Below are 26,828 nucleotides of genomic sequence, written 5' to 3' on the forward strand. Positions count from 1 at the left end.
AGAAAACAAGCGCTTTACAAACCTTGAAAATACCTCATTAAAATGGAAGAATTTTCAAGTTTTTCCTCGTTTTGGCTAGCTTCTGTAAAAACTTAAATCAGGCTTACTGATCCAGGCTCAGCTCCTACATCCTCCATGAAGACGCGACCGAAGAGCTCCAGTGACAGGCGCCAGCGGCCGAGCAGCATGTCGTGTGAAATCATCATCCCCATGAAACTGCACTGCGGTCTGGACAGCAGGAGGCAGGACATAAATAAATAAATTAGATGCGTTTTGCATTTAAACCTTCACATTCATGATCCGTCTTTGAAGGGAATTGTAGCAGCTCGCCTGAACGACGGAAGAGGAGGTCCGTCGCTCTCTGTGAGGCCGATCTCAGCCAGGAGGCTGCTCTTCAGCTGGGCGGCGAGGTCGCGGGGAGACGGACCCGCTTTCGAAGTCTCCATCTCCTGCTCGCCCAGCGTCTGGTTCCCCGTGCTCCGCTGGCCACTTTCCATACTCATGACGTTTTTTAGGTTGGCGGTGTACGACATCTTTGTAGGCAGGATCTGTTTAAGAGAAAGAGGAAGTGAGAGGCTCTTCAGCAACGGCAGACATTTTAGGTGATAAGGTTGCAGTTTGTAAAAAGTTATTTTTGTAACTTTTTACAAAAATATGTCTTTTCCATATTTATTGAAATGTTCACCAAGACGTAAATGTATGGTATTAAACAGACAACTTGTTAAAAAAAACAGAAAAAAATGAACATAATTGTAAACATCCGCATTAATTCTTATTGAAAGCAAGTGAAAAGTAGTACCCTAATTGCCGCCAGCTGACCAGCAGTGCACAGCAAAAGGTGAGGAATGGAGAGAAATGTGTCACACAATGCTTCATGCAGCTAGATAAAGCTTCAATTAATGTCTTGTTAAAGGTTTAAAAGGGTAGGAACAGACTGATGGAACATTTTTGCGGTTTTGAATGTTAAGCCTAGCAAGATTTTTAAAACAGTCAGACAATTTTCAAAACCAGAGAGACCACAATAAAAAATCTGAGGTATGACAGGTTTGGTCAGAGCCACAAACAAACTGAGTTCACTCAAAAACAATCAGGTTTCAGACGGGAAATCTCGCAAAACCTTTTGAGACCAAACGTGAGTTCAGAGTAAACAAACATGGCCGACCGGAAAGATGCAATGACAATAGTTTTTGGATTATTTAATGGAGAAAAAAACAAACAAAAAAAAACAGAAAAAGATGTCTGCAAAGTCTACTGGACTTTCAGGTGTGCCATGGCAGTTGTTTTGCCTTCTCATCTAAAACTCCCCTCTGCGTTTCAGTCACCTCGCTTTCTGATTGGCTACACGTCACATTCAAGATGCTGCGTGCTCGTTCACCACACATGTTGTAAGATCAGGCCAAAACAAACCAACATTTTGACTGTTCATTTTAAAGTCTTCCAACCAAACCAGATGACTCTTAACACACACACACCAGGAATCTCAGTTAGGATTATTTTCAGAGCCATCCCAATAATCAGAGCCTCTAAGATTGAAATCAGGACAAAAATTGGCATAACAATCTCAATGTGTAAACAAGGTATAACTTTTACCATCTTAGTATCTTGATCCAGTAACTAATCCATGTCTAGTCAACAGCGCTCCAGCAGCATTGCGGTAATTAAAATCTACATTAGTTATTAGCATCGGGGCAAAGAAAGTTCCCGATGTATTATTGTCATGGAAACCATGAATGCATTGCCCGTGTAATAACGGTAATGCAGTCCTTTGTGATTGTGATGTTGGTTATGCAATGAAAATTTAGAAAATGCCACATGCCAGTATTTGTCTGGTGAAGCTGGGAGGGAATGAATTATGTGAGGGGGAGGAAGGGGCAGGTTAGAGAGGGGCTGGTGGTTTACCTCCAAGCAGTTCCTGTCCATGCTCGTCTCAGCCAGGCCTTTGGTTGTCATGTAAGACGAAGCGTACAAGCCCTGAGAGGGACGCCCAAACAGATCCTCCTTTCTGGCGTTTGGCTGTTTGGTGAAGAACCAAAACGGAGTTAAAGCCACGGAGAACAATTCCCCAGATGTACGGCATAACGGCAGTTAACGTCTTTAATGTCTTGGACATCGCTTTGAACTGTCCTTTGGGGAGATTTGAGTAATCAAAGTCACTGTCGCAAACACAACATTACTTGGCACTCTTTGATTCATGAAAAAAAAAAAAATCTAAAGCTATATCGCTTGCAGCCAGTTTTAACCATCAAGAGTTTAACCAAGACTCCGAATGACTTTAGCTACACACTTTAATCAGGCCTATAGTCAGCTGTTGTTCCAAGAAGCCTCCAAATCAGCTGTAGACTGGCTGTGAACAGATCCCAGATCAGCCGTACAGGAGAGGAGCCTGGTCACGTTTCACGTCTGGAAGTCTGACCTGCAGTAGGTGGGGCTGGTCTGCCAGTGGGATGGCCTCGGCCAGGGGAATGTCGAAGGGGTTCGGCGGGATGCAGCCCAAGAAGGTCATCGAGTCCGAGCGCCGGAAGAACGGGTGGTTCTGACCCGTTTCCGCGGGAACCGAGTCCTCGTCCTTGTCCTGCAGGGTCGAACCTGTGGCAAGAGAGAAACGGAGATCAGCTGAGAATATAGCATGCCTGATGGATTAAAACACAGCTGTACACAGCAAAAAAAAACAAAAAAAAAAAAACACAAAATCTCACCAATTACTTTTGGTCTAGGCTCTTAAGTAAATATGTTAGTTCACTTAAAAAAAATGACAAAACTAATTTACAAGTAATTTTTCAGCGGTATACAGGAGCTTGTTTTAAATAAGTAATTCCTTGATATTGATAAAAAGTACTAGTTCCCCTGACAGATTATTTCACTTATGGGGAAAAGTTAAATAACCTGCCACTAAAAACAGTAAGAAACTATTTCAAAAATACTTTGTAAGAAGTTGTATTTTTGCAGTATTTAAAATTCAATGAGTTTTCCCCCTACTTTGATTGGTGTCTTCGTCGTTCTCGTGCTCAGAATCCTCATTGTCCAAACCGAGTTCCAGAATCTCTCGATTCCTAAAAGAAAGGCGAAGAAAAGGGTTACAAATGTTAAGATTTTAAATTAAAAAAACAAGACACAGAGCCCAATGTGGGCAACCCTTTTTGTCTAAATTCACCTTTTTCTTTCCATCTGTGGCGTGTCCAGGGTGGTCTGCTGATTCATGGCCTTTATCCAGTAAATGAGGGCCTGGAACACGTAGGCCACGTGTTTCAGTGAGCACACGTCCAGAACAGGAAGCACGTCTGAATGCTCGTCGTTGTGGGAGCGCATCAGTGACAGGGCGTAGTTCAAGAAGTCTCCCCGTGCCGACATCATGCCCTGGCGAGCCGTTAACAGTGTGGCTGCTCTCCTGAAATTCAAAAAGAAATTGTTTTATTTCAATTGTACGTTTGAGGTTTTTTCTAAAACAGATAAATCCGCTGGGGGACTCTGCTACCTCCGTCCTTCCAGAGTGCGGAGGCTGGCCTCCTCCCGGGCCGTCATGCGCTCGCGGCGAGCCGAGTGCTGCGAGGCGTGAAGCGGGTGGCTGGGGTGGCCGGGGTCTCCGGCAGACGACAGAGCCGAGCCGTACCGCAGCTGGGCCTCGGTGGAGTCCATGATGGACACCATCCAGTTCCAGGTGGGAATCAGCTTTTCCTCCACATAATTCTAGTGACAAACAACAGCTCTTTAGTCAGATCCTAACCCAAATTGTTATGATGGAGATCAGTGTGTTCAACAAATGGATGGGTTACTTTTGCTCTACTCTGTCAAAGTTTATTTAACCTGCGGGGTTCCCCAAGGCTCCATACTCGTTCTATGGTTGCTTTCAGTTTAAATACTTCAAGTATGTATTATTTCATCTTCTAAATAAATATTTTACAATTTATAAGGTAAATCAGAAATGTATACCTTATAAGCCCATGTAAAAAAGAAATATACATCGACTGCCTGGCGGGGGTTGCCAGGCAGTCAGTAAAACACAAACAATGACTGCAGCCCAACGAATGCATCAGCTAAAGTATCGTCTGTTTATTTTAGTCTCCATGGATTCCGACCTCACCCAGAACTTGTGTGTAAAACCCAGGGATGCAACGCTTTCATTCCCATTACCTGCAGGTTGACTGCGTCCTGGTAGGAGAGCTTGACAGCTGCGGGATACTGCGAGTAGACGAGATGATTGTACTTGGGAATCAGACTCATGAGGTCAGAAATCTGCCTGATGACGATGCTGTAGGCGCGGGCCAGGCTGCTGGCCGATGTCAGGTAGCTGCTGGTGTTGCTGGCTTCCAGTGCCGCCGCTGCCGCCGCGGCACTGGAACTGATTGCGCTGGAGCGCCGCAGGTTTGTCGGGTCGATGTATATCAAGCCGGTAGAGCTCGCTGTGTGAAAACACAGTTGAATTTGACCAATTCTTTAGAAGCAAGACTATACTCGTTTCAGTATTGGTGAGCTACACACCAGCAGGTGTTGAGGAGGCGGAGGGGCCGCTGCCACTCGCTCTCTGGCTCGGGGTGTTCCTAACGGCCCACTGCATGGAGCGGGGAGCCTGGGCGGCAGTGTTGGCGTGTGAGGCGCTCGTCGTCCTTTCCAGCGGCTCGTCCAGCAAGAATGTCTCCTGGTCGACGTCGTCGCTCTGACTGCTGCTGCTGTCCGAGTCGCTCGAGTCGTTCGACTGAGAGTCGTCCTCTGAAAAGAAGGCAGGGACACTGCTAGCACCTTCAGCAGAAACAAAGACGAAGGGAGAGAGAGAGAAAAAGACAAGTTCAGTTGTTAGATTTAAATCTCTAACTTTTCATTCACTCACGTTTACACACACAGAAATGCACATGAGTAAATCACACCACTACAAGGCAGAACACCGCAAATATGGCAGGAAGAAAAGTATAATGTCTAATGAAACTTGGGTTAAACAAACTGTGGTTTTAGTTAGTTTTTTCTTCCCACATAAAAACTGGACCTAGAGAGAAATATTAAGGCTAATCTGAGCAGAATCTGAAAAGAAAAAGCGTCAGCAATATTAGTAGAATATTATGGCAATGTATGAGTTCCATTGTAGATAGAAGAAAAATTTAAAAAAATATAAATTAATTTCCATCTGAAAATTCTAATTTTGAGATTAATCTAAGAAATATTCCAGAAAAGGACATTTCTGAGTTTGAAAAGTTGAAAATTTGCTAGAAAAAACCCCAAACAAACCAAAAACTAAGAATTTTTGAGAAAGAAACATGGATATTTTCGGAGTTTAAAAGTTCCAAATTTTTCTAGAAAACATCTGAAATTAATCTCAAAATGTTAGTTTATTTTTTTTTTAGGATTTTTGTTTACTCCTGAAACTCAGAAATGTCCATGTTTTTTTTAAAGAAAATTTCTGAGCTTAATCTCAAAAGAATTTCAAGCAAAATTGAGACTTTTCAATCTCAGAAATTTCCAAGTTTTTTCTAGAAAATTATTTTTTTGTCAGAGATTTACTTCCCTCCCCCCCAATTATCTACAACGGCCCTGATACGTCAGAGGACACATACACTGTACAAAATTTAGGCAAGGGGGAAAAAAACATCATCACAAACCACTGACAATAACTGAGTTAATTATTATGTTATTTAGGTGAAAGGTCGACAAGACGACACTCGTGATGAGAGACGCTCTTTAGCAAACATGGGGCAGTAGTCGGGACGTATCAAAAAGGGGTCAAACTGAACGAACTCTCAGAAGGAAACCGTGTGTGCAGTTTGCAAAGTCACTCTCGCCCTGCAATCTGTGTGTGCATTGAAATAAAGAGGAGCTCATACCAAAAATAGGAAATGCCAAGGACACCCTACTGCCTGCAAATGAAATACACGGGGTATTCAGACAATTGTAGTTTGGTCCGCTGCATCATTACCTCTCCTAAACAGAAATCCCAAACCGCTTCCCAGAGGACTGGCCTCTTCTTTAAATCAGGAATAAAATATAGAAATTGTTCAAATGCAATCCGTTTTTTACTTCTCATAAAACACAAAGGTAAAGCTAAAGTGAATGTGGAGGGGGGAATGTTTCCTAGAAAAGAAAGATTCAAAGTAATAAACGAGGATTCTTTACAAAAGGTTCTGGTAAACAGTTCTGGGTAATTATCATGTTACTGTCAGTAGATGACTCTCTTAGCGTCTTGATTTACCATAAATCCAAACTAGTTGGCCCCAGAGGCTACAGCTAGCAGCTAGTTAGAGAGGCGACCAGGTGAGACTTCTAAAATGTTACACACAGTCCCATTTCCATGGGTAATGCAAGTAGAAGGCGGTGCATCATCGGTGAGCTTCCTGAGTGAAACGCACGCTCAGAACAAACAGTCCTTCCTTACGATAAAGCGGATTGAAAATTATTCATTCAAGCCAATAGAAAGTTTTTGCTTTTTACACAGTTTTACTTCAATATCAGTTAATCTGATTTAAAGTAAATTACATTCTCATACTTTCACAGAGGAATATCACTGTCAGACCTCCATTCAATTGTAAATTCTGTATTTTCCAGACTATACGTTGCATCAATCAAAAAAAACAAAAAAAAGTGCCATAAAGAGGAGGGAAAAAACATGTACAAGTCCCACCTCACTGTAAGTTGCAGAACCAGCCAAACTACAGAAAAAAAGTATGATACAGTCCAGAAAATACAGTAATCATCAACACTGAAAACGGCCCAATCGTAGAACAGCATTCGCATAAGCATATTTTAAACTTCATGAGATTGCATTTCTTTTAAAATGGCTAAAATTTTAACCATTTTAAATTTTTTGTAAATCAATCAGCCTTTGTAATCAATCTCGATTTGTAATCAATCTCGATTTTTACAAAATGGATGCTGAGAGAGCCATCTACTGCAGGAAGGAAATGTTCTGCTTAGAACAGTTTAACAGAGTCTCAAAGAGTCTAAGCTTTCACTTTAGAAGTAAATCTAGTATTAGTTGATAAGATGCTGAAATAAAGCTGCTGATCAACCTGCTTCAGAGCCGGCAGTTGCTGCCGTGACGACGCTTCTGCGACCACTGGCGTTGTCCTGATTGCTGTGGTTGCTTTCGCTGTCGCTCTCTGTTTCGGCGGCTGCCAGCAAGTCCAACTCCATGTCACTTCCTGAACACACAGACCAATCAACATGATAAAGCTTACTAGTGTTTTCTTTCCAGTGATAATGTCAATAACAGCATTAAAGCTCTGCAAAAAACAATGACACACTAAAACTGTCTCACCATCTTCATCATGCTCGTCATGTTGACCTTCAGCTTCAGCGTTTTCCTCCCCCTGCTCCTCCTGGTCATCATGATGGTCTTCCTCACCAGCTACTCCCTCTACAACTTCAACCTGAGGACAAAAACCAGTCAGATCCCCAAAAAAAACAACCAAACAAAAAAACAAAAACAAAAAACAAAGTGTGGTGCAATCATTCTAACTTTACACAGTAACACATGTGAAAACAGATTATTTCACTGTTGGATTGGTTTTTGTGGCTCCCCGACTACAATTCAAGAACAACTTAAATAAATTAGGAAAAAGTACTTATTTAAAACAGGCTCCTGTATACCGCTGAAAAAGTTTTCAAATTAAAATCTACTTTTGATGCAACACAAAGTGATCATCTTTCCAAAACTTTCTGATTTCCTTCTATTTTCATAAGAAGTAGAACAAATAACATTACTCATTAACCTGTACTCTAAAGTCCACCTTGCTGCACCCAATCTGCTTTTAATTGCTGTATTAAAACTTGGCTAAAATACAAGTGTTTTCTAACTGAACAAGATTCTGTTTTTATAGCTGGGAATAGACTAAATATTTCTTCAGTTTCCTTCAATCAAGCCCAACATAATAAGCAAAGTGGGGGAAAGTTTTGGACCTACAGAAAAAAAACAAACAAACAAAAAAAAAAAAAAAACTTAGTTTACTGTCGAGTATGTAAAAAAAAAAGCAACAACAAAAAAAAAAAAAAAACATAGTCTTCTGTCTACAATGGAACTAGCTCAATGGTTTAATATTCTACTAATAGTGATTTAAAATGAATATTTCTTGGTCTGCAGTTACATTTGAGCTGCTGACTTTGGCCCACATAAAGAGAACACCTGCACTAAAAGAAAATGCAGGCATTCTCCTTTTTTAGTTGCCAAAACCCAAAAGTTCAAATTGATCCAATTGTTTCTGAAAGTTAATGCAAAAAAATGAATAAGAAAGAAAGATGAATTATTGTCATTGTACTGAAGCAGAACAAAATTCAAAACTGCACCTTGATGTAGTATCCATATTACAATCAGAATAAAAGGACAATAAGATAAAATACACTTTAAAAGAAAATACAAGTCAGAATAAAATAGATTAGTATGGCTGTTTTAGACAGTTATGGCATGTGGGAGAAAGGTTCTTAGTGAGTCTGGAGGTTCTGGATTGAATATATCTATAACAGATCAAACATGGCTACCCACCTCTTCCACATCGGCTGACACGATGTCATCCTGCTCCTCGTCCCGTCCCCTGACGGGCTGAGACTGACTGCTCCGTCTGGGTTGAGGGTTCCTTATGATGTAAGAAGCAACTGTTTGAATGGAGCTGAAAAACAAAACAAAACACACAAACAAAAAAAAAATCCTCAAGATGTATCAACAAGTAAAATCCAGCCTCATCTTCTTCAAAGGTTCTTCAAACTGAACAGAGTCTTCATGGTTTGTGGAGAACAGAAGCTGCAACAGTAATCGGCTTTCTGCCCACCTGCTGGACTGGTCCGGCGACGGCCTGGGAGGAAGCGGCTCCACGGAGAAAAGCTCCTCGCTACCCTGAACTGCGTCTATGCTGGTGCTGGCCAGCGTGAACGGAGCCGTGGGCCTCGCTATTCCCATCCTGACCGGGACGATGAGGGATTCCGCGACGTTGCACAGCTCCTCCACCGCGTACGGCAGCAGAGCTTGGAAAACACGCCGACACTTCCCGATGGGTTGCGGGATGAAGTTGCTGTGGGGGGAAAAGACATGGAAACCCGTTTTTAGAGCAAAAGCCTACAAAGTGAATTTTCAAAAGGGTTGCGCCCAAAACCGTAAGCTTTGGTCTTACTTTTTCTTTTTGGAGGACGCCATCTCTACGCTGAGGATGACGAACACACGCGCGACGGAGCGCAGGAACCTTCTAGTGACGGCCACCGCCTCCTCTCTCCTGCCCGGCGTGTATTTGTTCTGCAGCTCCTTGATCAGAGTCCCCAGTAAAGTGTCAATGAACTAAAGGGGGGGAAAAAAACAATTTCAAATATGACCATCGTTTGAAAAAAAATTCAATATCTTTTGCATTAAAGTAAACAAAAGTAAGCTGAACACACTACATGTGAATGTATGAAGAGCATGTAGACTTACGGTGATGTCAGGAGCACACTTGACAATGAGGCAGTGTGTGAAACAGTCGAGGCGAATGGTGCCGCTCTGCTGGTTCAAGTACACCTGTTCTTCAGGCAGGAGGTGAGCAATTCTGCTGCTGGCACTAAGTCTGACACACAGGGGAAAAAAAAAAAAAAAAGACTCAACATGTTGAGCTCACACCAGGGGTCCCAAAGTGTGGTTTGTTCAGATCCTGGAAAACAAGTCAAGAATGATGGAAAAGGCCAACAGAATAAAAAAAACTCCATAGAACTTAAATATTTTTTGCAGATTTATTTTTGTGTTTTTATAATGTAAAGCACTGCCTTGTTGCTGAAATGTGTTATACAAATAAACTTGATTGATTGCCTGGTTAAAACTAATGGTCTTTGTAAAGATTGCCATTATGACAATCTACTGATAATTACAAATGAAAAAAAGAAAATTACTGAAATATTCTGAAAATTACTCAACAAAAAGGTAAAAATACAGTGAAAATTACAAAAATAAATAATTAACAGGTTAGCCTATCTGGCTAATTTGCAAGCTATTGCTTTATTTTTCTTTATTCACTAGACAGCCCAGCAATTATTTTGCAATCAGATTTGCCTTCAGCCATTTCAAGACGTTTGTATACCTAAAGTAATGAAAAAAAGTGAAAAACTACAGCTGTTTATACAGAACAGTATTTGTGCCCTGCATACCACAATGTGTCTCATACAGGCCGAGTTGCTCTAAAAACCCACACAACATTCTGCTTTAATACGTACGGATCTTTGTTTTCCTGAGAACCAAACATGATCATAGATTTGAGGGCGTTCCAGTCCTGCAGGACTCTCTCCAGGGCCAGCTGAGCGAAGCGAGGAGGTTCCAGATCGTGGTCTGGCATATCAGAGTCTGAAAGAAGACAACAGCAGTTGTTTTAGGGACATAGTCCTGAAAACAAGCACAGTTTATCCCACAGGATGCACAAAATGGCATGTAAAAGAACTAAACTTTTGGTAAAACCCACCCTCTGCATTAGCAGCCTTACGGTTCCTGTCTTCTCTGATGCGAGGCGGTCGGTACTGACAGTGCTCAACACTCTGCCTGGCTACAGTCTGAACCAGGAACAGTAATATATGCTCCCCCCTGCAAGAAGAACCAAAAAAAAGTTATGGATTTATTTTCTTTTCCACTATTTCAAGTCAAATATGTAAAAACAAAACTTGTGGCAATGGGACATTAGGTGGATTGGATGATTTTTCAGCTTGACTAGTGACCAGCGAGACGGAAACTGAAAAATCCAGTCCTTTTAGGATCAATAAATGCACCGCATCTATGACCTATTACTGAGTGAAGATGACTCAAGTTTAGCTATTTTTAGCATAAAAAAAAGAGGAAGCAAAGAGATTTCTACAAGATATCAGCAGGTTTCAACAGCTCATATTTAACACTAAAGCTACGGCGAATAAAATTTAACACCAAAAAACTATGAATGTCAGGGAAAGGTTGTGGATTCTATTGTATTCTATTCTATTCTCATGTAAGTTGGCAAAAGAAGTGAGCCAGTGGTGAAAATGCATACAAAAAAACCTAACTAGATACCTGCTTGCTAATATACCCTTGTTAGCTTAATGGCCAACAAGGGTATATTAGCAGGTAGCTACCGAAAGCCTCAACTACCTGGAGTCACAAAACAACAAAAATTGTGTGCAACTCAGTGTTCAAACAAAAAAGTTCCTACAAGAAAAAAGAAAAGACATACCAGTATAAGAGATAAAATAGCCCATACAAGGCAAAATTTAAAGATTTGCAATGAATGTACTTAAGGCCAACTCACCTTAAAATTTAAACATGAATTTAAGACTTAGTCCGCACTGACACCCTGACTTACACATGTCCAAACAGCATTAGGGCCATTAGCAGGTGCTAATTAATAATTTTTGACCACTTACAGCAAGAATTTTGTTTTTTTTTACAAATTAATTAATTAAAAAAAGCTGACCTGCTGTTTGGTGTAGTGACCAGGTTTGTTGTCGTTAGCAGCCTGTAGAGTAAATCCAGACGGGCAGCCTTCTGGCCAGCTATCAGTGTTTTGCACTTGCATTTCTCCCAACAGTCACAGTAAGCTGTGGGGGAAGTCCTTTTCAACCTGAGGCAGAATAAATTGAAATCACAAGAAAAATAATTTATTATAAGCAAGAAGGAGAATGTTTCTCAGGTCCCTGCAGAGCTGAAGTGAAAACAAGAACTTACTTGCAGTCGTGTCCTTTGTGACACACTCTAGCACACTCCGTGCAGCAGCAGAGCGACTCAAGCAGGCCGCATGTTCGACACTCGAATATGTCCTAAAAGTCATAAAGTCTGAATTAGAAAAAAATTCTATTCAAAAGCGAACATGATATACCAAGGCTTAAAAGTAAAAAAAAAAAAAAAAAAAGAGAGAGAAAAAGAAAAAAGACAAACTGTCCCTCTTGTAATGCTTTTCCCTCTGTCCTTCATGGCTGACCTGGTTAATGTGCTCCGCTCCGGTCCAAGTGAAACTGCAGGTGTCGTTGCAGCAGAGGACGTAAAGCGGAGAATCATCTGGGTTGGTTCCCGCAGGGCAAATCATCTCCATGAACATAGAATCCGCATCATCTTTCTCCGGGTCGGCCACTGTGTTCAAGACAGTCGAACAAAAGGTATAATGAAAACGAGGAAATAAGATATGAGGCAACTGGGACAGAGCCCGACAGACTTTATTTAACTCGTAACCTGACATGCTCCAGATATTATCCAACTCCTTAAAATGGGATTACTGACTTACTCTTGGCTACTTTTTGAGCGGCCTCAAGCACAGTGATAGCAGCTGGGTAGGCTCTTCCACTGACAGCCAGCATGAAGGGGGTCATTCCTCTGGCATCCCTGTCAGGACAGGCACAGCAACATGGGCAAGAAGTTCAGAAAGACAAATGCAGGAACAACACCGGCTGTGAAGCGGATTGTTTATCTCCTTATTTGAGAATAAGGAGATAAACAATTGCGGCTGAAAACTCCTACTTTGCAGAGAGCAGTTCCCATAGGTGTGGCCTCAGAACGACGCTGTCACACATCAGCTTCAGGATGAGGTGAGCGTTGGCCTTCCTGTCTTTAGACTCCACCACTGACGTCTCTGTTGACGGTCCTGTAGGAAGGAAGAACGCAGAACGGGAGTTTAGCTTAAAAACATTTAAACGTGTTGCTCATGTGGCTCCAACTTGCACTACAGAGTTTAGATGTTGAAAAGTCATATCGTTTTATTCATCCTCACAAACCGGGATTCCTACACACACTTTACCAGGTTAAAATATCTTGAGCTTTTTCAGCATATGTAACAACGTTGTAGAGAGTTGAACACAAAGTAGAAAGCCTTAGCCTGTTTGAATAGAAGCATAGTCAAGGAAGAAAGTGTAAAATTGGTTTTGTATAGGGGTGGGCAATATGGATTTAGAATTTTACAGCAATATTTTGTGCTACTATTGTGATAATGATAAAAAATTATGATTAAATATGACTGCTATATGGCAGCATTCATAGCACTGCAAACACAAATATTGTTCTTGAAAAACATTCCCATTTGAAATGGGCTTCTTAAGGTCACTACAGTTAATCACATTTTCAAATGTATTGATATTTATTGATTGAACAAACATTGGAGAAAATGGTAAAAGTAGCAATCTGACAATACAGACAGTTTGGGAGCTTTTTAATTGGAATTATTGAGACAACAATAAATCAAAATTCTTATCACGATAAGAAACTTATCACGATAAATGATAAACAACGTGATAAAAGCCCAGCCCTAGTACCTGTACTTTTTTCTTTTGTTCCATAGGAAGTAACAAACCTGGTATGGTGGAAGTGCTGGGGCCTTGGTTAGAACCAGAGGAAGCTGTGGTGAGTGAGCCAACTGCTGGTGCGAGAATGAAATCAATGTCACCATCTATGGATGAGAAGAAAAAAAAGTAATTTAAGATTGTTAGAAGCTTATCTTGCAGAGAGCAATTATTAACTTTTGTCGAGATGCATTCACCAGGGTCCATAGGCGGAGGGTCTGGGACCCAACTTGACGGGGCGATGGGTGGGGAGACGGGGTCCTGGTGGTCACCGGAGGACGGCCCAGACTCGTGGCGGCCGAGACCTGCTGCTCTAAGAGACCTCCGCATCATCTCCCTTAGACGGAGCCTGTCGGCAACGCACAGCAGGATGGGTTGAATTCATTTTTACAGCATGAAGTTGCTCTTCACTTGTTTATTTTGTGCCAATACTGATTTAGCGGGAGCGTACCCTCTGCTACTGGAGGAGCCAGTCCTGTTTCCAGAGCTGTTGCTCGACACCACAGAGATGGCGTTGGCGATGGCCTCCACAGCAGACAGACGCTCGGCGAATGTGTTTCTCTCTGACCTTTCGGCTTCTGAAAGATAAAACGGCTTTGTCAGTCACATTTGCAGGAAACGTCCGCAGGAAGAAATGGATTTTAAAGTGACAGGAGCAGATTGTAGCCTTCAATAGTGTTAAAAGATTGCCGTTCCAAAATAAAATATTGCACATTAAAATGGGAAACCAGAGACTGGAATGTGAAAAAGGTTAACCTTCTTCCTCTTTGGTCTCTTTGTTGCTAACAGGGAAGCAGACGGAGACGGCGGCGTGGAAAATGTTGCGGTTTCCGTCGCAGCGATGGCCCAGCAGCGCCCCGAGGCCCTGGCCGCCCTCGTCCAGGAGGAAGGCCTGCTCCAGGTTCATCAGATACTGCCGGCACGCCTCGTAGTCGCAGCGCAGGACGTGCTGCATCAGCGTCTGTTTCTGCAAGAATTATTAAACAATTAATCTCTGATTAATCGTGATTGTTCGTTTGTTGAAAATATAATTAACTGGAGACTCAAAACACCAGAGAAGTAATTAAGTCAAAACTATAAAGATATATATATATATATATATATATATAAACACCTTTGTAAATATTAGTGATGCCACTAATGATTATTTTACTTATCAATTAATCTATGGATTATTCTGACGATTAATAGCATAAAAAAAAAAGGCACATTCTGCAGTTTAATTTTTTTATACAATATTAGAAGTATATCCAAAGATGCAAATGAACGAATAATTCTTTTTTTAAATATGAAAATTGTATATATATTTTTTATTTTTGAACCATGAGAAGCAAAAACTGCAACCCGAGAAGTTCTGGGTTGAACACATTTACAAAGTGTTTTATATTTTAAATACAAAATATACAGTTTACCCAGAACTCCTTAAGGGGCACAGATTTAGCTTCACCCAATTCAAATTCTGAAAAATCTTCTACCAAACACATTTTGCTATCCAATTGGTCTTTCCCAGAAAAAAGAAATTGATTATTCAAGGCAGATATTTACCTCAACAGCCATAATAATGATAGCGGCTTTCTTTTTAATGGTGGAGTTAGACGGCAGGTTGACCAGAGAGTGCACCCCCATTCCCAGGCTGTTTATAGGAGGCAGGTCCAACCAATCAGGGTCCCGAATTCCCCCCATGCAGTCTTTAGCCATGGGATAGATTGTGCCATTCCCATCCCGGAGGATGATGGGAGACTCCTGCGGAGGACAATATAGACTAGAAAGTGTGCATTTCCTATGAAAATACAAGTGTGAATGCTGAATGCTTTTGGAGAAAATGGCAAAAGCGTTTCAAGCCAACTGCTGAAGACTTGCAGAAAGGTAAGAAATAGTCCATGCAGTGTGAAAAACTCTCGTAAAAAAAGCCAAAATCAGCTGAAACTAGCTAAAATACTAATGATAGCATCGAGGATACCACTAGCATACTGGGTTACAGTAACATATTCCATGCAATGTAAAAAAACCCCAAAACAACTCATGTAAAACCTAAAATTTGAACAGGACAGAAACGTTCCCCTATTCCTTCTGATAAAAACGGTGGGTGAATGAAATCCATACCTATTACGGTTCCTGAGATATCAACATTTGTTTGTAGGCATCGTTTAGCACGGTGACTACAAAAAATATGTCACATGCAGCACAAAAAAAAGCAATGTGAAAGCTCAGATTATTCCCAGGTGTTAAACAGCATAAAAGCTGTTAAACCGCCCAACTTCAAAATGGCCACTGCCTTGTTTCCTCCATGACAGCCCTGTCATGGAGGAAATTTCATTAATTGCAATGAAACTGGATAATTCATTGCAATTAATGGGCAGGACCTGAAACATCCACTGTGAAACGCAACGGACATTTTATATTGTAATTCTCAATTCTGAGAATTGAGAGTGTTTTCCCCCATTCCTATAAAAAAATTCATAAAATGCTGAATATTATAAAAAGTATGAAGGTTATGAACACCAAAAGATTGGTGAAAATAACACAAAGTATGCAGGAGAAGAAGCATGGCAAAATTTGCAAAGCAACCAGAAAAGTGTGAATGCCTACAGCATTCACACCAATAATTAGAATACATCTGACTGAAGAAAAAGCTGCAGCCATTCAGGAGGCCACCTTACCTGCCCTGCAGTAAAGATGGCCACGTTGCTCTCGCTCTGGCCCAGGAAGGCCAGGTTGCTTGTAGGAAAGTTATTCTCCTGCTCAGCTTTGCCTGTGGCCAGGTCAAAGATGCAGTACCTTACCCAGTTACCGGTCTTCAGAACTGCATGGACTCCTGCAAGACAACAAGAGGGGTCAACACTGTCCTAAAGTATTATTAGAATTCATCCAATTTCAACAACATAAGCACACTTAACCAACCTTTGGAGTCAACATTTACAGCCAGGATTACAGCCTTCTCTGGGATGCAGAGCTTTTTAGGCGTTCGCTGAAAGCAATCGGGAACCTTCGGGGTTCCACCGGTTTTGACCACCTGAAAGTTAAAGCATCAACATATACCTGATGTTGGAAAGCTGGAGATAAAAAAAACAAAAAACAACAAAACACTAACAAAACAACGTTAAAACAGTAGAAGTGAGGTGTCTACCTGGAGTTCGTCTATCCTGAGGAGCCTGCAGTCCTGTAACAGTGAGGATGGATCTGAGTCTGGAGGAGGAGCGCTGCTTTGGTTTGTCATGCTACTTGATGTTCCGGGGAACTTCACAGCAACGTACGCACCATCAACCTTCAGCACCTGGGTTGCGATAAGAAGACGGCACACTTTGAATCAAAGCTAATTAGGAGAAGCTTGATTTATTAGGATTCCAACGCAAGTTCACAAAGGGTAACATTTATTTTGTATGTTATGAATGAGTTTCTTTGCTTAGAATAAAAAAGAAAAAAAAAAAAAAGTAACAGTTGCCATTAAAACAACACAATAAAATACGTAAATGGATATTTTAAGTGACTATTTTCCAATGGCAATTGAAATGGAATCAATACTGATTAATCCTTTGCATGTTTGGTCTTCAACAGAATCTGGTTCATTCAACAAGCCTCCATCAATCAGTCAGTTCTATAGTCATTACAGGTTATATAATGCGAAATAAAACAAAATCAGAAATGGATTTAATTTTCTATAAACCTGAAAATATCAATACAAAGTTTTACACAGAGGTTCATATGTCATTAATGCAGTAAGGTCGGCCGATACTCGGATATGAACCGATCTCATCTAGACCCGCTATGGTCTGAATATCAACCACCGAAGGTGTATTGTGACCTTTAGCAATTGACAGTTTCAAAAAATATATATAAATATCTCTTCATAAAATAATATTATGAATGTAAAAATTGGCAATCGATATTTCAGGCTTTTTAATAAAATTCTAAAATACTGGTGATCAGTGAGAATATTTAATCAGAGCAACCTATGTTGTAGTATTTCAGTTCAATTCATCTTAATGTCATTACCGACCATCTGAATTAGCATAAAAAATAAAAGGCACTTTAAGTTTTTTTTTGTTTTTTATTTTTTTAATCCAAACTCAATCTAAAACTGCACTACTAATGTGCTTTTAAATGTACACAAACGGCAAACATCATTCTGGAGCAGTTTCCAACGGAGCTCCATGAAATCCCGGCTCACTAAACTTCCAGCTGTCAGACACACCCACCTTCCCAACGGGAACGTTTTTAACGTCTTCCACAAACACCACCTCCCTGAGAGGCCACTGCTCCTCGTTCACCTTCTCTTCCTCCTTAGGAGCTGGCGTCGAACGTCTGCGCTCTGAAAAACGACACACAGGGTGAACTTTTACCGATTTCCCCCAAAGCACATTTGAAATGAATACTCCATTGCGCATATTAAATATCTGGCACTCCTCCATCCCCTACGTATTCCCTCCTGCTGCCTTTGGCTGGGAGGGGAATTCTCACGTCCCTGTGACTCCCTCACTGCACAGTTACCAGTATGTAGATATGCAAGTTTCAAACACGCATCACTGCAAAATCTTCCAAATTATTGTTTCTATTAAGGCAATCCTGTGGTAGTCACGATAGGCTAATGATTTGTTTGATTTTCAATGCACAGATGGAAAAAATATATATATTTAACAGAAGGATTTTAACCCTTTCATCATGATGTATCTTGATTTATTGATCCTGGGGTAAACGTGCATGTTGGTACAACAAGAAAGCATGAGTCATTAATTAGTAAATCAAAAAAAGCAATCTTTAAGATTATTCCAATTTAAGACTTGTCGAGTATCTGCTGAGATATTTCAGTGAGCTGCAAAAAGATTTTTCTATATTATGAACCATAAAAACTATAATCAACTTTCGACTTCCTGATTTATAACTTGTAAAACATTTAACGCCGTCGTGAACCAGCACAAGTATCTACGGAAAAGGACTAGGACCAATGGAAAAAATTATTTAAAAAAATAAGAATTCTAACTCTTTTGTGTCAGAATTCTTTGTAATTTTTTCCTCAGAATTGTGTCCGAATTCTAAGGAAAATTAAGTCAATTTTTTCTCTCTCAGAATTCTGACTTGTGATCTCAAAAAAATGAAAGTCAGAATCCTCCCCCCCCCCATTTGCTCTATTCATCTTCAGTAAGCATCCCTGCAGTGACAGGGAGGTGTTGTCCCTTGGCTCCGGGACACGGAGGGAGCAGTGAACGCCTCGTTCCCAGTAACACTGTGAGGTTTGATAAGTTAACAGATAAAGCCTACGCTGTTAGAAAGTAGGCCAGGCAGGAAGTTTAAATACTTCTCCCACCAATCAGACAAGTCCCAACATAAAGCAAGCAGAGACCTTCACAATAACCGCTTGTCCCCGTCTCAAGACTGGAATACAAGTTTATTTTTGTTTTATAAACACCTCCACCGTCTTCCACTCAATCTTATTGTTTAATGATCTTTAAAATGTGATAAACATTATTAAAAGCTAATATTTTTAGGTTAGTAGTTTTTCAGAATAGTGCGAATGCAGAATTTATGCAACATCAATAGATGCTTGCATTTTTGCATGCTAATGCATAATTGTGATTGTGTTGCAAATTTTCAACAGACATGGTCGAAAACATGGCCTTTAAGTGACTGTTAATTCCAACCTGCAGGTGGCAGTATCCCGTCTTTCTACTATAGCTCTGCTACAGCCTTACTATTGTCAAGTTATAGTGTGCGTTTCCATATGGAGTGCAACAGAGCACACATTTTTATTAGGATATAGGAACAAATATAGTAAAATTCCTTGCAAATGTTTCTAAAGTAGAACTGCAAAATCATGCAAAAACACAAATACCCTAAAAAAAAATAAAAAAATAAAATTAAATAAAAAAAACCGCAAAATCTCGGGACCATAATTCTACATTTTTTTTGCTCATGTTAATATCAAAATAGTCTAGCCAAGGTATAAAGCAAATGCTGCTTTCAATAAATATAGATTTTTTTGCACATTTTATGAATTCCCTATACCTGCTCCTCACAGCTTCTACGGGATAAATTAAATGCAGCTAATAAATGGGTGAAATTGCAAAGAGTTTTAAATTAAAATCCCTAATTGCATCCATTGAAAAAATAAAATGCCATCTAAATAAGAATATTAAAAAAAAAAAACAGATGGCCATCTTTGAAAAATTAATTATCACACTCGAGAGCTTGCCATATGGTCCTTTTGATAAGATGCTGTAAAAATAAAAAAATTTCAAAATGAATTAAGAAAAAAAAAAAAAAAGGCAGGCAAATAAACTGTGAGCTGGCCACATTTGCTTCACAGGAACACATTCAGCAGAGAAAGTTGCTGATAAAAGCCTGTGCACCATCTGCTTCAAAGTCAAAGGACTAATGAGAGCGCGCTGCGAGGGAGAAACTGGTGGCGTGCCCGGGAGATAGCGCAGCCGAAACTCGTGAGTTGTTCAAAGAGCGAATAGTTTATGGGTTGAGATAGCATGAGAGGAGACATACTGTAGGGCAGTGAGGCACTGCTAGCAATGGAAGAGGTATCACTACAGGTGGATGCAGGGGATGGAGGAGGACCCATCTCAGTCTTCACCAGCTCAGGCTTACTTTCCATCCTGCGGGAGAAGAAAACATGGACAGGTTTTAGCTCTGGCTTTAGCGTTACAACAATAAAACTTTATCAATTAACTGAGTGATATTTTGGAGGAAGGGACTGACTTGATTTCCTGGGTCTTTGTGGTCTTCTCCATGTTTTTGAGGCTCTCCGGTGAGCGCAGCTGGAACCTGCAGCTGTCGTTCATGTTCCAGACAGACTCCAACAGGACACCCACTTTGGGGATTCCGGCACTGACAGAAAAGGCCACTGCACCGGCATGGTAGAGGGGATTATTCCTCAAACACACCTAGGAGAAGGCAGCCATTGGATTGTCAGCACAATGGGAGTGTGTTTTCAGACGTAGATAGAGCAAATTTGAAAAATAATCACAATGTTCCCCCTCCCATACCTGCGTTCCCACAGTGATGTTTGGTATTGAGGAGATGCCAGCACTGGACTTTGGCTTTTTGTTCTTGGCTCTCGCTTTCTCAAGCATTTTCTTCCTTTGACTAAAAGGCACAACACCCCTGCAGAAAGATGAAAATGATTTAGGTTCTAACGAAATGTGAAAAAGGTTACGGAGAATGACTGCTGTTCAAGCATAATGTGCTTTTTGGAGAAATAGTAAATTGACTCAATTTAAGCATCACTTTTCTGGTCAGAGTGGCCAATCAAAACCTTTACCCAAGATCAAAGGTCTGCAACTTTTTAAAATTTTCTTAACCAAAACATTTTTGAGATTTTTTGCTTTGAGAATACAATCATGTACCAGTTTCAAAAGCTTCTTTTACAATTACTTCATCACGGTAATATCAAGCTATAAGCCCATTTTTACTCTCAAATAAACCTGCAAATGAGCTGCAAATGTCACGTGACTTTTTAAAAAAAAAGACTAGGTATAATTTTAGATAAATGTCTGCTGTAGAGAATGCATCATCATTTTTAAAGATTCGCCTTTTTAAAATTATTTTTAGAATTTAAAATATGCAAATTTGAGCAAAAAAGAGGATAGATTATTTTTGTGGGATGGAAAATTATGCAAAAGTTTTTTTGTTTTTTTTTAAACGACGCACATATTCCAATCTAATGGCAAAAAACATTTATCTAAAAGTATTTTACTATTACGTTTAATGACATTCTCTGTGGAAATTCAATGCAAATATTGGAGTGATAAACTGAAAAAAACTATTAAATATTATAAATTATACATGTTATACATTTAAATTTAGAAACAACAAAAAAAATATATATCTACATTTATATAATTTAGAAACTAAAATAAATAAAAAAAATATTAAAGAAAAAAATGTATTTCCTACATCTCTATAAACAAATCTATTTTTTAATTTAAAAAAACTGAGCTTGTTATATCTAAATTTAGAAATAAAATAAATGAGTAAAAAATTAATAAATAAATTTTGCCCATGTCTGTACAGAATAATTATTCACAAAACAGACAGACAATAATAAGAGAGAAAAGGGAGAAAAGGTGATTCTCTCACCACCAGTAGAGGCCGTTTTCCATCTGTGCACATGTGTAAAGTGCACATGAGTGCAGCGACACCATGCGTTCCCCCTGCAGCTCTGGGAAAGACTGGGCACTGTGCTCCAGCTTAGAGGCCACTGTGCTTAGTGTGTCATCCACCCAGGTGGCCACCTTTTGAAAAATAAAGCACACATTCAGTCTGAATATGTAATGAACACTGTATTAAATGTGCACTCTACACTTTTAGGGAAAATCTACCTTGTTGCTCTCTGTTGCTACAGTAGCTCTGATGCTATTAGCAGCCAGTAACGTGATCTTCTCATTAACCAGGCCCAGGAAGGAAACACGAGGGTGGTGGATGGAGGGATTCTAATGTGACACATGAGAGGTTAAAAAACAAGTTTAGCACAAAAATCCATTAGAGTCACATTTTACATAGTATTTATTCTTATTTCATGCAGGTGGTTATCGTCCACCTGTGCATTCCTGTATGGTTCAGGCTCGCTCCACTTCCACTGATAAAGCTCTCCTTTGGAGCTCACCGCCACCAGCTCTGAGAACAAAGCTCCAATGCTCACAAACTTCACACCGTCCTGGAAGGAAAATGAGACGTGAAGGGAAATAAGGGCTCATAAACTGAAAGAGACAATCTTCTTAAAGCTACAAGGCTTAAAAAACAAGCTTGTTCAGTGACACTATTTGGCTTTTAGGGGCAGCATTTCCCCTAAGAGCCATGGCATTAAAACTAAAGGAACCTTGTCCATAACCGTTATCAAGAACGTGCAGTTGGCATGGCAACAGGCTACGTTACTGGGTGTGTTGCGAGTGCAGGCTAGGTAACAAAACCTATAGTTTAGTGTTCCCACATTTACCTATAAAGAGCATACTGGCAAAGTCAACAATAAGATTTTTTTTTAAATAAATATCTTAAAACAACCTGCTTTTTATTTAAAGCAGGCATGGTTTAATCACAACTTGTAACATCAGTAATATTTAATTCTTGATTTTCCTAAATATTTTTAGTTTAAAAAAAAAAAAGCTCATAACTCATTGAAACGACAAACTGATTTAGACTTTACATCTAAACTCAACACTCAGACAAACTTTAAGTACCAGATTATTAAACGTCGGACGTTATTAGGGTTACAACCAGGGGTGGAAATTAGCACCCACCACTGGCCAAATGCGGGTAAAAGTATAAAGTGGCGTGTAAATTGGAGCAACTCAGCCGCCACTGGGGCGAGCAGAACAGAATACAAAAAAACCCAAAACAAAAAGGCTCCATCGAGTTTGAGCTTCCGTCCAGAGGAGGACTGAACATTTGGAGTCCAGACTGATGCGCACACTGTCCATATCTAGGCTGTCATAATAGAAGTACATTAAATATAACTTTAATCGACCATAACAGCCCATTGGTTGATTTTATTGACTGACATTGGGCTTATCCAAGGAAATTCCACAGTCCTCGTTGATCAGCCCCTCCCTTCTAAGTTTATAAATATTTCAGCTAACCGGAGTCCGAGAAAAGTGAGCGGATACGAGACGGGGCTGGTCAGAAAAACTACGACAACAAAAGCTAAAAAGCGCATAAGCCCATTCAGGAAAACGTGTCAAACTAACCGATTTGTTAATTACCCGCTGGAGAGGTAAGAATAAATCAATGCATTCTATACAATTTGCTGGTACTGGTGGTGTTTGTAATCGAAAGAAAAAAAACTGTGGCTGGTGAAATGTTTGAGTGGCCGGTAAAAAAACTGATTAATCTATCAATCATTATTCTGATGATTGATTAGCTGGATAAAAAAAAAAAAAATTGGTACACTCAAACATTTTTTACAGACAAAGGATGTTTTTTCTTATCTTAACTGCAAGTGGCCTTTTTTGAGTCTGTATACTCCAGGTAATAATTAATCAGTTACTAGATTAGATAAATATTTCAATAATCAATTCATCACTACTATGCCAGTTAAACGTTTCACCTCTAGCCATTATTAATGTAATAATCAATAGATTAGGTTATTTAAGCAGCAACTATGTAATAATTGTGGCTCTTCCATGTTATAGTAAAACCCATTTGACCCATTGACAAATTTTTGTTTTAATTTTATTGTTAAAAACGGTGATGGCGTTGTTCCATTTTCCCTTTGGTTCTAGGAAAGTTGTTTCAAATTCACAGTCAGCAGAAACGGGTTGTTGAGAGAGGAGGGTGGTCCGCTGTGGGCACCATGAGGCTCTAGAACTCGGGGGAACACTGAGCAGCTCAGATCTAATACAACTAACTCATAAACAACAATCACATGTCAATGCAGCGAGCAGCGTGAAGATCACAAATGAGACAAGTGTCATTTCAGCCCATATGGCTGCAGATGACGTTAAAGGAAACTTCAGTTCTCATCATTTATTCAGTTAAATGAGACATTCAAACATTCACAATCATTCTTTTATTGGCAGTCAAAAACAAAGCTTCCATCCAACATGAGTAGATCTTTTGCTTGAGATCAACTCGGAGGATGAAGAAATAAATAAAAGCATTATTTTTCCTATCAGACCTTAAAACAGAAAATCACTGACAAATCTGTAAAGATTGAGGGTTCTACTGTGATGTAATATTTCGGTCCTAAACTCAGTGACGTGTCGGCAGAACTACAATCTGATCTGCTTCGTGTGACTTTGGTTGTTAGTTCCAGGTGACTGGCTTCAGACAGGATTTCTTAATTTTATTGTAGGGCTAAAATCATGACTTGTATTAATTGGATAAACCATGATAATCAATTAGTTGATCAGCAACATAACATCATAATGTATTAGTTAGATCGTCGTGACAAAGACACTTGCGAGCCGGCTAAGTGACATCCTTAGCGGGAAGGGGGCGAGTTTTAGACGGCTCATGTTTTGTAGTTGACTGCAGCTGCAACTCCATCTCCTTTTAAAAACACTGTAAAACCACAAATATGCATCCATCTACATATCATTTAAACTAATGTATTAACTTATTTTTCTTGTGTCTTGTGACGTATACTGTGCTGTCAGATCAGCACAGGCTGTCACCAGGCAATCACATGACTGCGACTAGTCGACATGAAATGTAAAAACTCGCGAGACGTCCTAGAGTCGACTAGTCGACTAATTGGTTCAACCCCTAATATACACACACACATATATATATATATATATATATATATATATATATATATATATGACTCTCAAGAAACATTGCTTTGAGTGTTCTTCGATATCACCGAGTTAAAGTCAGAAAAAGTGGACACGACACGGGTGATAAATCAGAAGTTTAAAACGGAGTTTTAGATTGTATTAGCAGAATCTGCTTCGTGAGCAAGAAATCTTCATCACAAACACTTGAGCATCTTTATTTTTAAAAGCACTCTTTGATTTTAGTCTTACCTTGTCGGGCCACCACTGCAGCTCCTCTCCTAGCGAGACGGGGCTCTGGACGGGGATGCTCTTCTTGTCGAGGCTGGGCTCGCCCTCGCGGCTCGTCGAACCTCGCTCCGTGTCAAACGACGCCCCGTCGAGCCACCGGCGCTCTCGTAACCTCAGCACAGACTCACGCTCGCGCAACAGCTCTGAGTCACGCTCTAAGGGAAGAAGGAGAACTGGTATGCAATAAGGTCACACCAGTGGGATAGAAGTAAGCCACTCTCTGGGAAAGACCCGTCGAAAAAATAAATAAATAAATAAAATAAAGTTTTTAAGAATAGAGAGAAATAGTGCTCAGAATCAGTGTAGTGCAAATCAATCAGTTGCAATCATGGAAGGATTGAGAGGGGAATCGAAAATATACGAAGGGTGAGTCACTCTGCACGCTCATGTGTTAAAGAGTGAGCTAACAGGAAGTGAAGAGAAGGAGAGGAAGAACGAAAGAAAGCATGCATAGGGACTGAAAATGGGCTTTTTTTTTTTTTTTAAAGAAAAAATAAACTGTCTAATAGGGTCCCCGTTAAGACATGTGGGCCTGGCGGGCCTTTCTCAGAGAGCTTATAGTATTTACTACAGCCATGCAGGACACAACACCAAACATGTAGCATTTATATTCACCTTAAACTGAATCAAGAAAAATATGCAAACAAACATTCAGGCAAGTTTCCTTTGTAGTATTTGGTAGATACATTCCTATCAGAATGTAGAGGCCATTTTCTAGTCTCAGGTTTCTTTAAAGTTTGAAATCAATTGTAGGCTAATACAATTTCTCTGTAAAATCTATAATATAAGACAGATCAGCATTCATCATACTTTTAACACCTTCTTGCTTTGGGCAGCAGCTAATAATCACGATTAGAATGAGAGAGCCTGTGAAGACAGGAGTTTACTATTTCTTAAAAACAAAGAAATGATCTGGAGTTCATATATTAAATTGCCTTCAGTATCTCACCTGCATTTAGCACCGAAGTCACAGATATCCATCTAAAAAATCTAGACCTTATGCTAAAGCTAATAGAATAAAGAAGTCAACATTTTCAAAACCAGCATGTTTTCTAAAAGAAAGACATTGCATCTTTGTTGTACGACTCTGTCTTAAAATACCTTGCTCTTTCTGGCTTTCTTGCAGCCTGAGTGAATAAAAGAAATGTCACAACGCCACAGAAAATACAGCTTTCTTCTAAATAGCTTCCCATTTCTATGACTAGAGTTTCAACCTCCTTTCTTATGCTAACTGTGCCTTCCTCATTCTATAACCACATCCACACTGAAGATCGTTAGGTATGACGCATTCACTGATTGGAAAAGGATCGGACATGAGAGATTCCTACCACCTGATCAAGACCAAACAACCTGAAAATTGTCAAATTCCAATTTTTCAATGCATCTGTGTTAATCAGTGACATTACAAATCACACCTATATTTTTGAAGAAAATTTCCATACACCTGCAAAACCCGAGGGTGTCATTTTGACATAGGATGGGGAAAAACCTGCTTATTATTTTGGATTTTGAAGCCACCCCGACAGAAACCAGCCATCACCAGTGCTGCCACCAAAGCCTTCCTGTGATTAGTCATTAGTGAGCTGCTGCGTTACCTCTGGAGGATCCCAGCCGTGACAGCGAGGAGCGTCTGAAAGACGGGTAGCCAAAGTAGCTGATGTCCTCGGAGAACATGGCGTCGGCGTCAATGATAACGCTGGGATGAGCTGAGTGGATGTCCGCGTCCAACAGGGACATCAGGTCTTCTGTGTGGGAAAAAAACAAGAAAAAGATTGGTGTGTACTGATAACTGTAAAACTAGCAGCATTTCAATCATTAGAACTAAATGAGGTGAAGTACGGGACGCTTTCCACAGGTCTCACCATGTTCTTATGAGCAGTAACAATGGAATGTTACAAATAGGGCAACAACAAACTATTTCAATAATCAATTGTTTTGACAATTAGATGGATAAAAACAAATTGCCACAATTGGCTGACTTTTCATTTATGCACTTAAGCCTTGTTTATACAATATTAGAAATACTTTAAAAGATGCAAATAAAGGATTCAATTCCGTTTATAAGCAAATGTTTTCCTAAAATGCAAAGACATACCATTCCTTTAGCAA

The 26,828-nt window shown here is 40.0% G+C and overlaps 1 protein-coding gene across 1 annotated transcript in view; it reads right to left on the minus strand.

The window, feature by feature from the left end:
• The window catches only part of ubr5 (ubiquitin protein ligase E3 component n-recognin 5), a 47,816-nt gene that overhangs the window by 9,425 nt on the left and 11,563 nt on the right, over positions 1-26,828 (minus strand). Inside the window, exons 8-46 of the mRNA XM_044116336.1 lie at positions 26,315-26,464; positions 24,681-24,892; positions 21,755-21,871; positions 21,537-21,647; positions 21,295-21,449; positions 20,202-20,319; positions 19,915-20,099; positions 19,702-19,811; positions 17,409-17,521; positions 16,340-16,486; positions 16,114-16,225; positions 15,873-16,027; positions 14,758-14,955; positions 13,969-14,179; positions 13,664-13,790; positions 13,410-13,561; positions 13,224-13,319; positions 12,398-12,521; positions 12,165-12,262; positions 11,865-12,013; positions 11,612-11,703; positions 11,361-11,507; positions 10,386-10,504; positions 10,144-10,270; positions 9,374-9,503; positions 9,081-9,241; positions 8,742-8,981; positions 8,459-8,582; positions 7,238-7,349; positions 6,990-7,121; positions 4,477-4,734; positions 4,129-4,397; positions 3,473-3,684; positions 3,152-3,385; positions 2,977-3,050; positions 2,414-2,586; positions 1,900-2,013; positions 331-548; positions 108-228 (exon numbers count right to left, since the gene is read on the minus strand). Coding sequence (XP_043972271.1) covers positions 108-228; positions 331-548; positions 1,900-2,013; positions 2,414-2,586; positions 2,977-3,050; positions 3,152-3,385; positions 3,473-3,684; positions 4,129-4,397; positions 4,477-4,734; positions 6,990-7,121; positions 7,238-7,349; positions 8,459-8,582; positions 8,742-8,981; positions 9,081-9,241; positions 9,374-9,503; positions 10,144-10,270; positions 10,386-10,504; positions 11,361-11,507; positions 11,612-11,703; positions 11,865-12,013; positions 12,165-12,262; positions 12,398-12,521; positions 13,224-13,319; positions 13,410-13,561; positions 13,664-13,790; positions 13,969-14,179; positions 14,758-14,955; positions 15,873-16,027; positions 16,114-16,225; positions 16,340-16,486; positions 17,409-17,521; positions 19,702-19,811; positions 19,915-20,099; positions 20,202-20,319; positions 21,295-21,449; positions 21,537-21,647; positions 21,755-21,871; positions 24,681-24,892; positions 26,315-26,464 — 5,897 coding nt within the window. The remainder of the gene's footprint in view (positions 1-107; positions 229-330; positions 549-1,899; positions 2,014-2,413; positions 2,587-2,976; positions 3,051-3,151; positions 3,386-3,472; positions 3,685-4,128; positions 4,398-4,476; positions 4,735-6,989; positions 7,122-7,237; positions 7,350-8,458; positions 8,583-8,741; positions 8,982-9,080; positions 9,242-9,373; positions 9,504-10,143; positions 10,271-10,385; positions 10,505-11,360; positions 11,508-11,611; positions 11,704-11,864; positions 12,014-12,164; positions 12,263-12,397; positions 12,522-13,223; positions 13,320-13,409; positions 13,562-13,663; positions 13,791-13,968; positions 14,180-14,757; positions 14,956-15,872; positions 16,028-16,113; positions 16,226-16,339; positions 16,487-17,408; positions 17,522-19,701; positions 19,812-19,914; positions 20,100-20,201; positions 20,320-21,294; positions 21,450-21,536; positions 21,648-21,754; positions 21,872-24,680; positions 24,893-26,314; positions 26,465-26,828) is intronic.

The sequence above is a fragment of the Gambusia affinis genome, linkage group LG05 (assembly GCF_019740435.1).
Source record: "Gambusia affinis linkage group LG05, SWU_Gaff_1.0, whole genome shotgun sequence".
NCBI classification, from domain to species: domain Eukaryota; kingdom Metazoa; phylum Chordata; class Actinopteri; order Cyprinodontiformes; family Poeciliidae; genus Gambusia; species Gambusia affinis.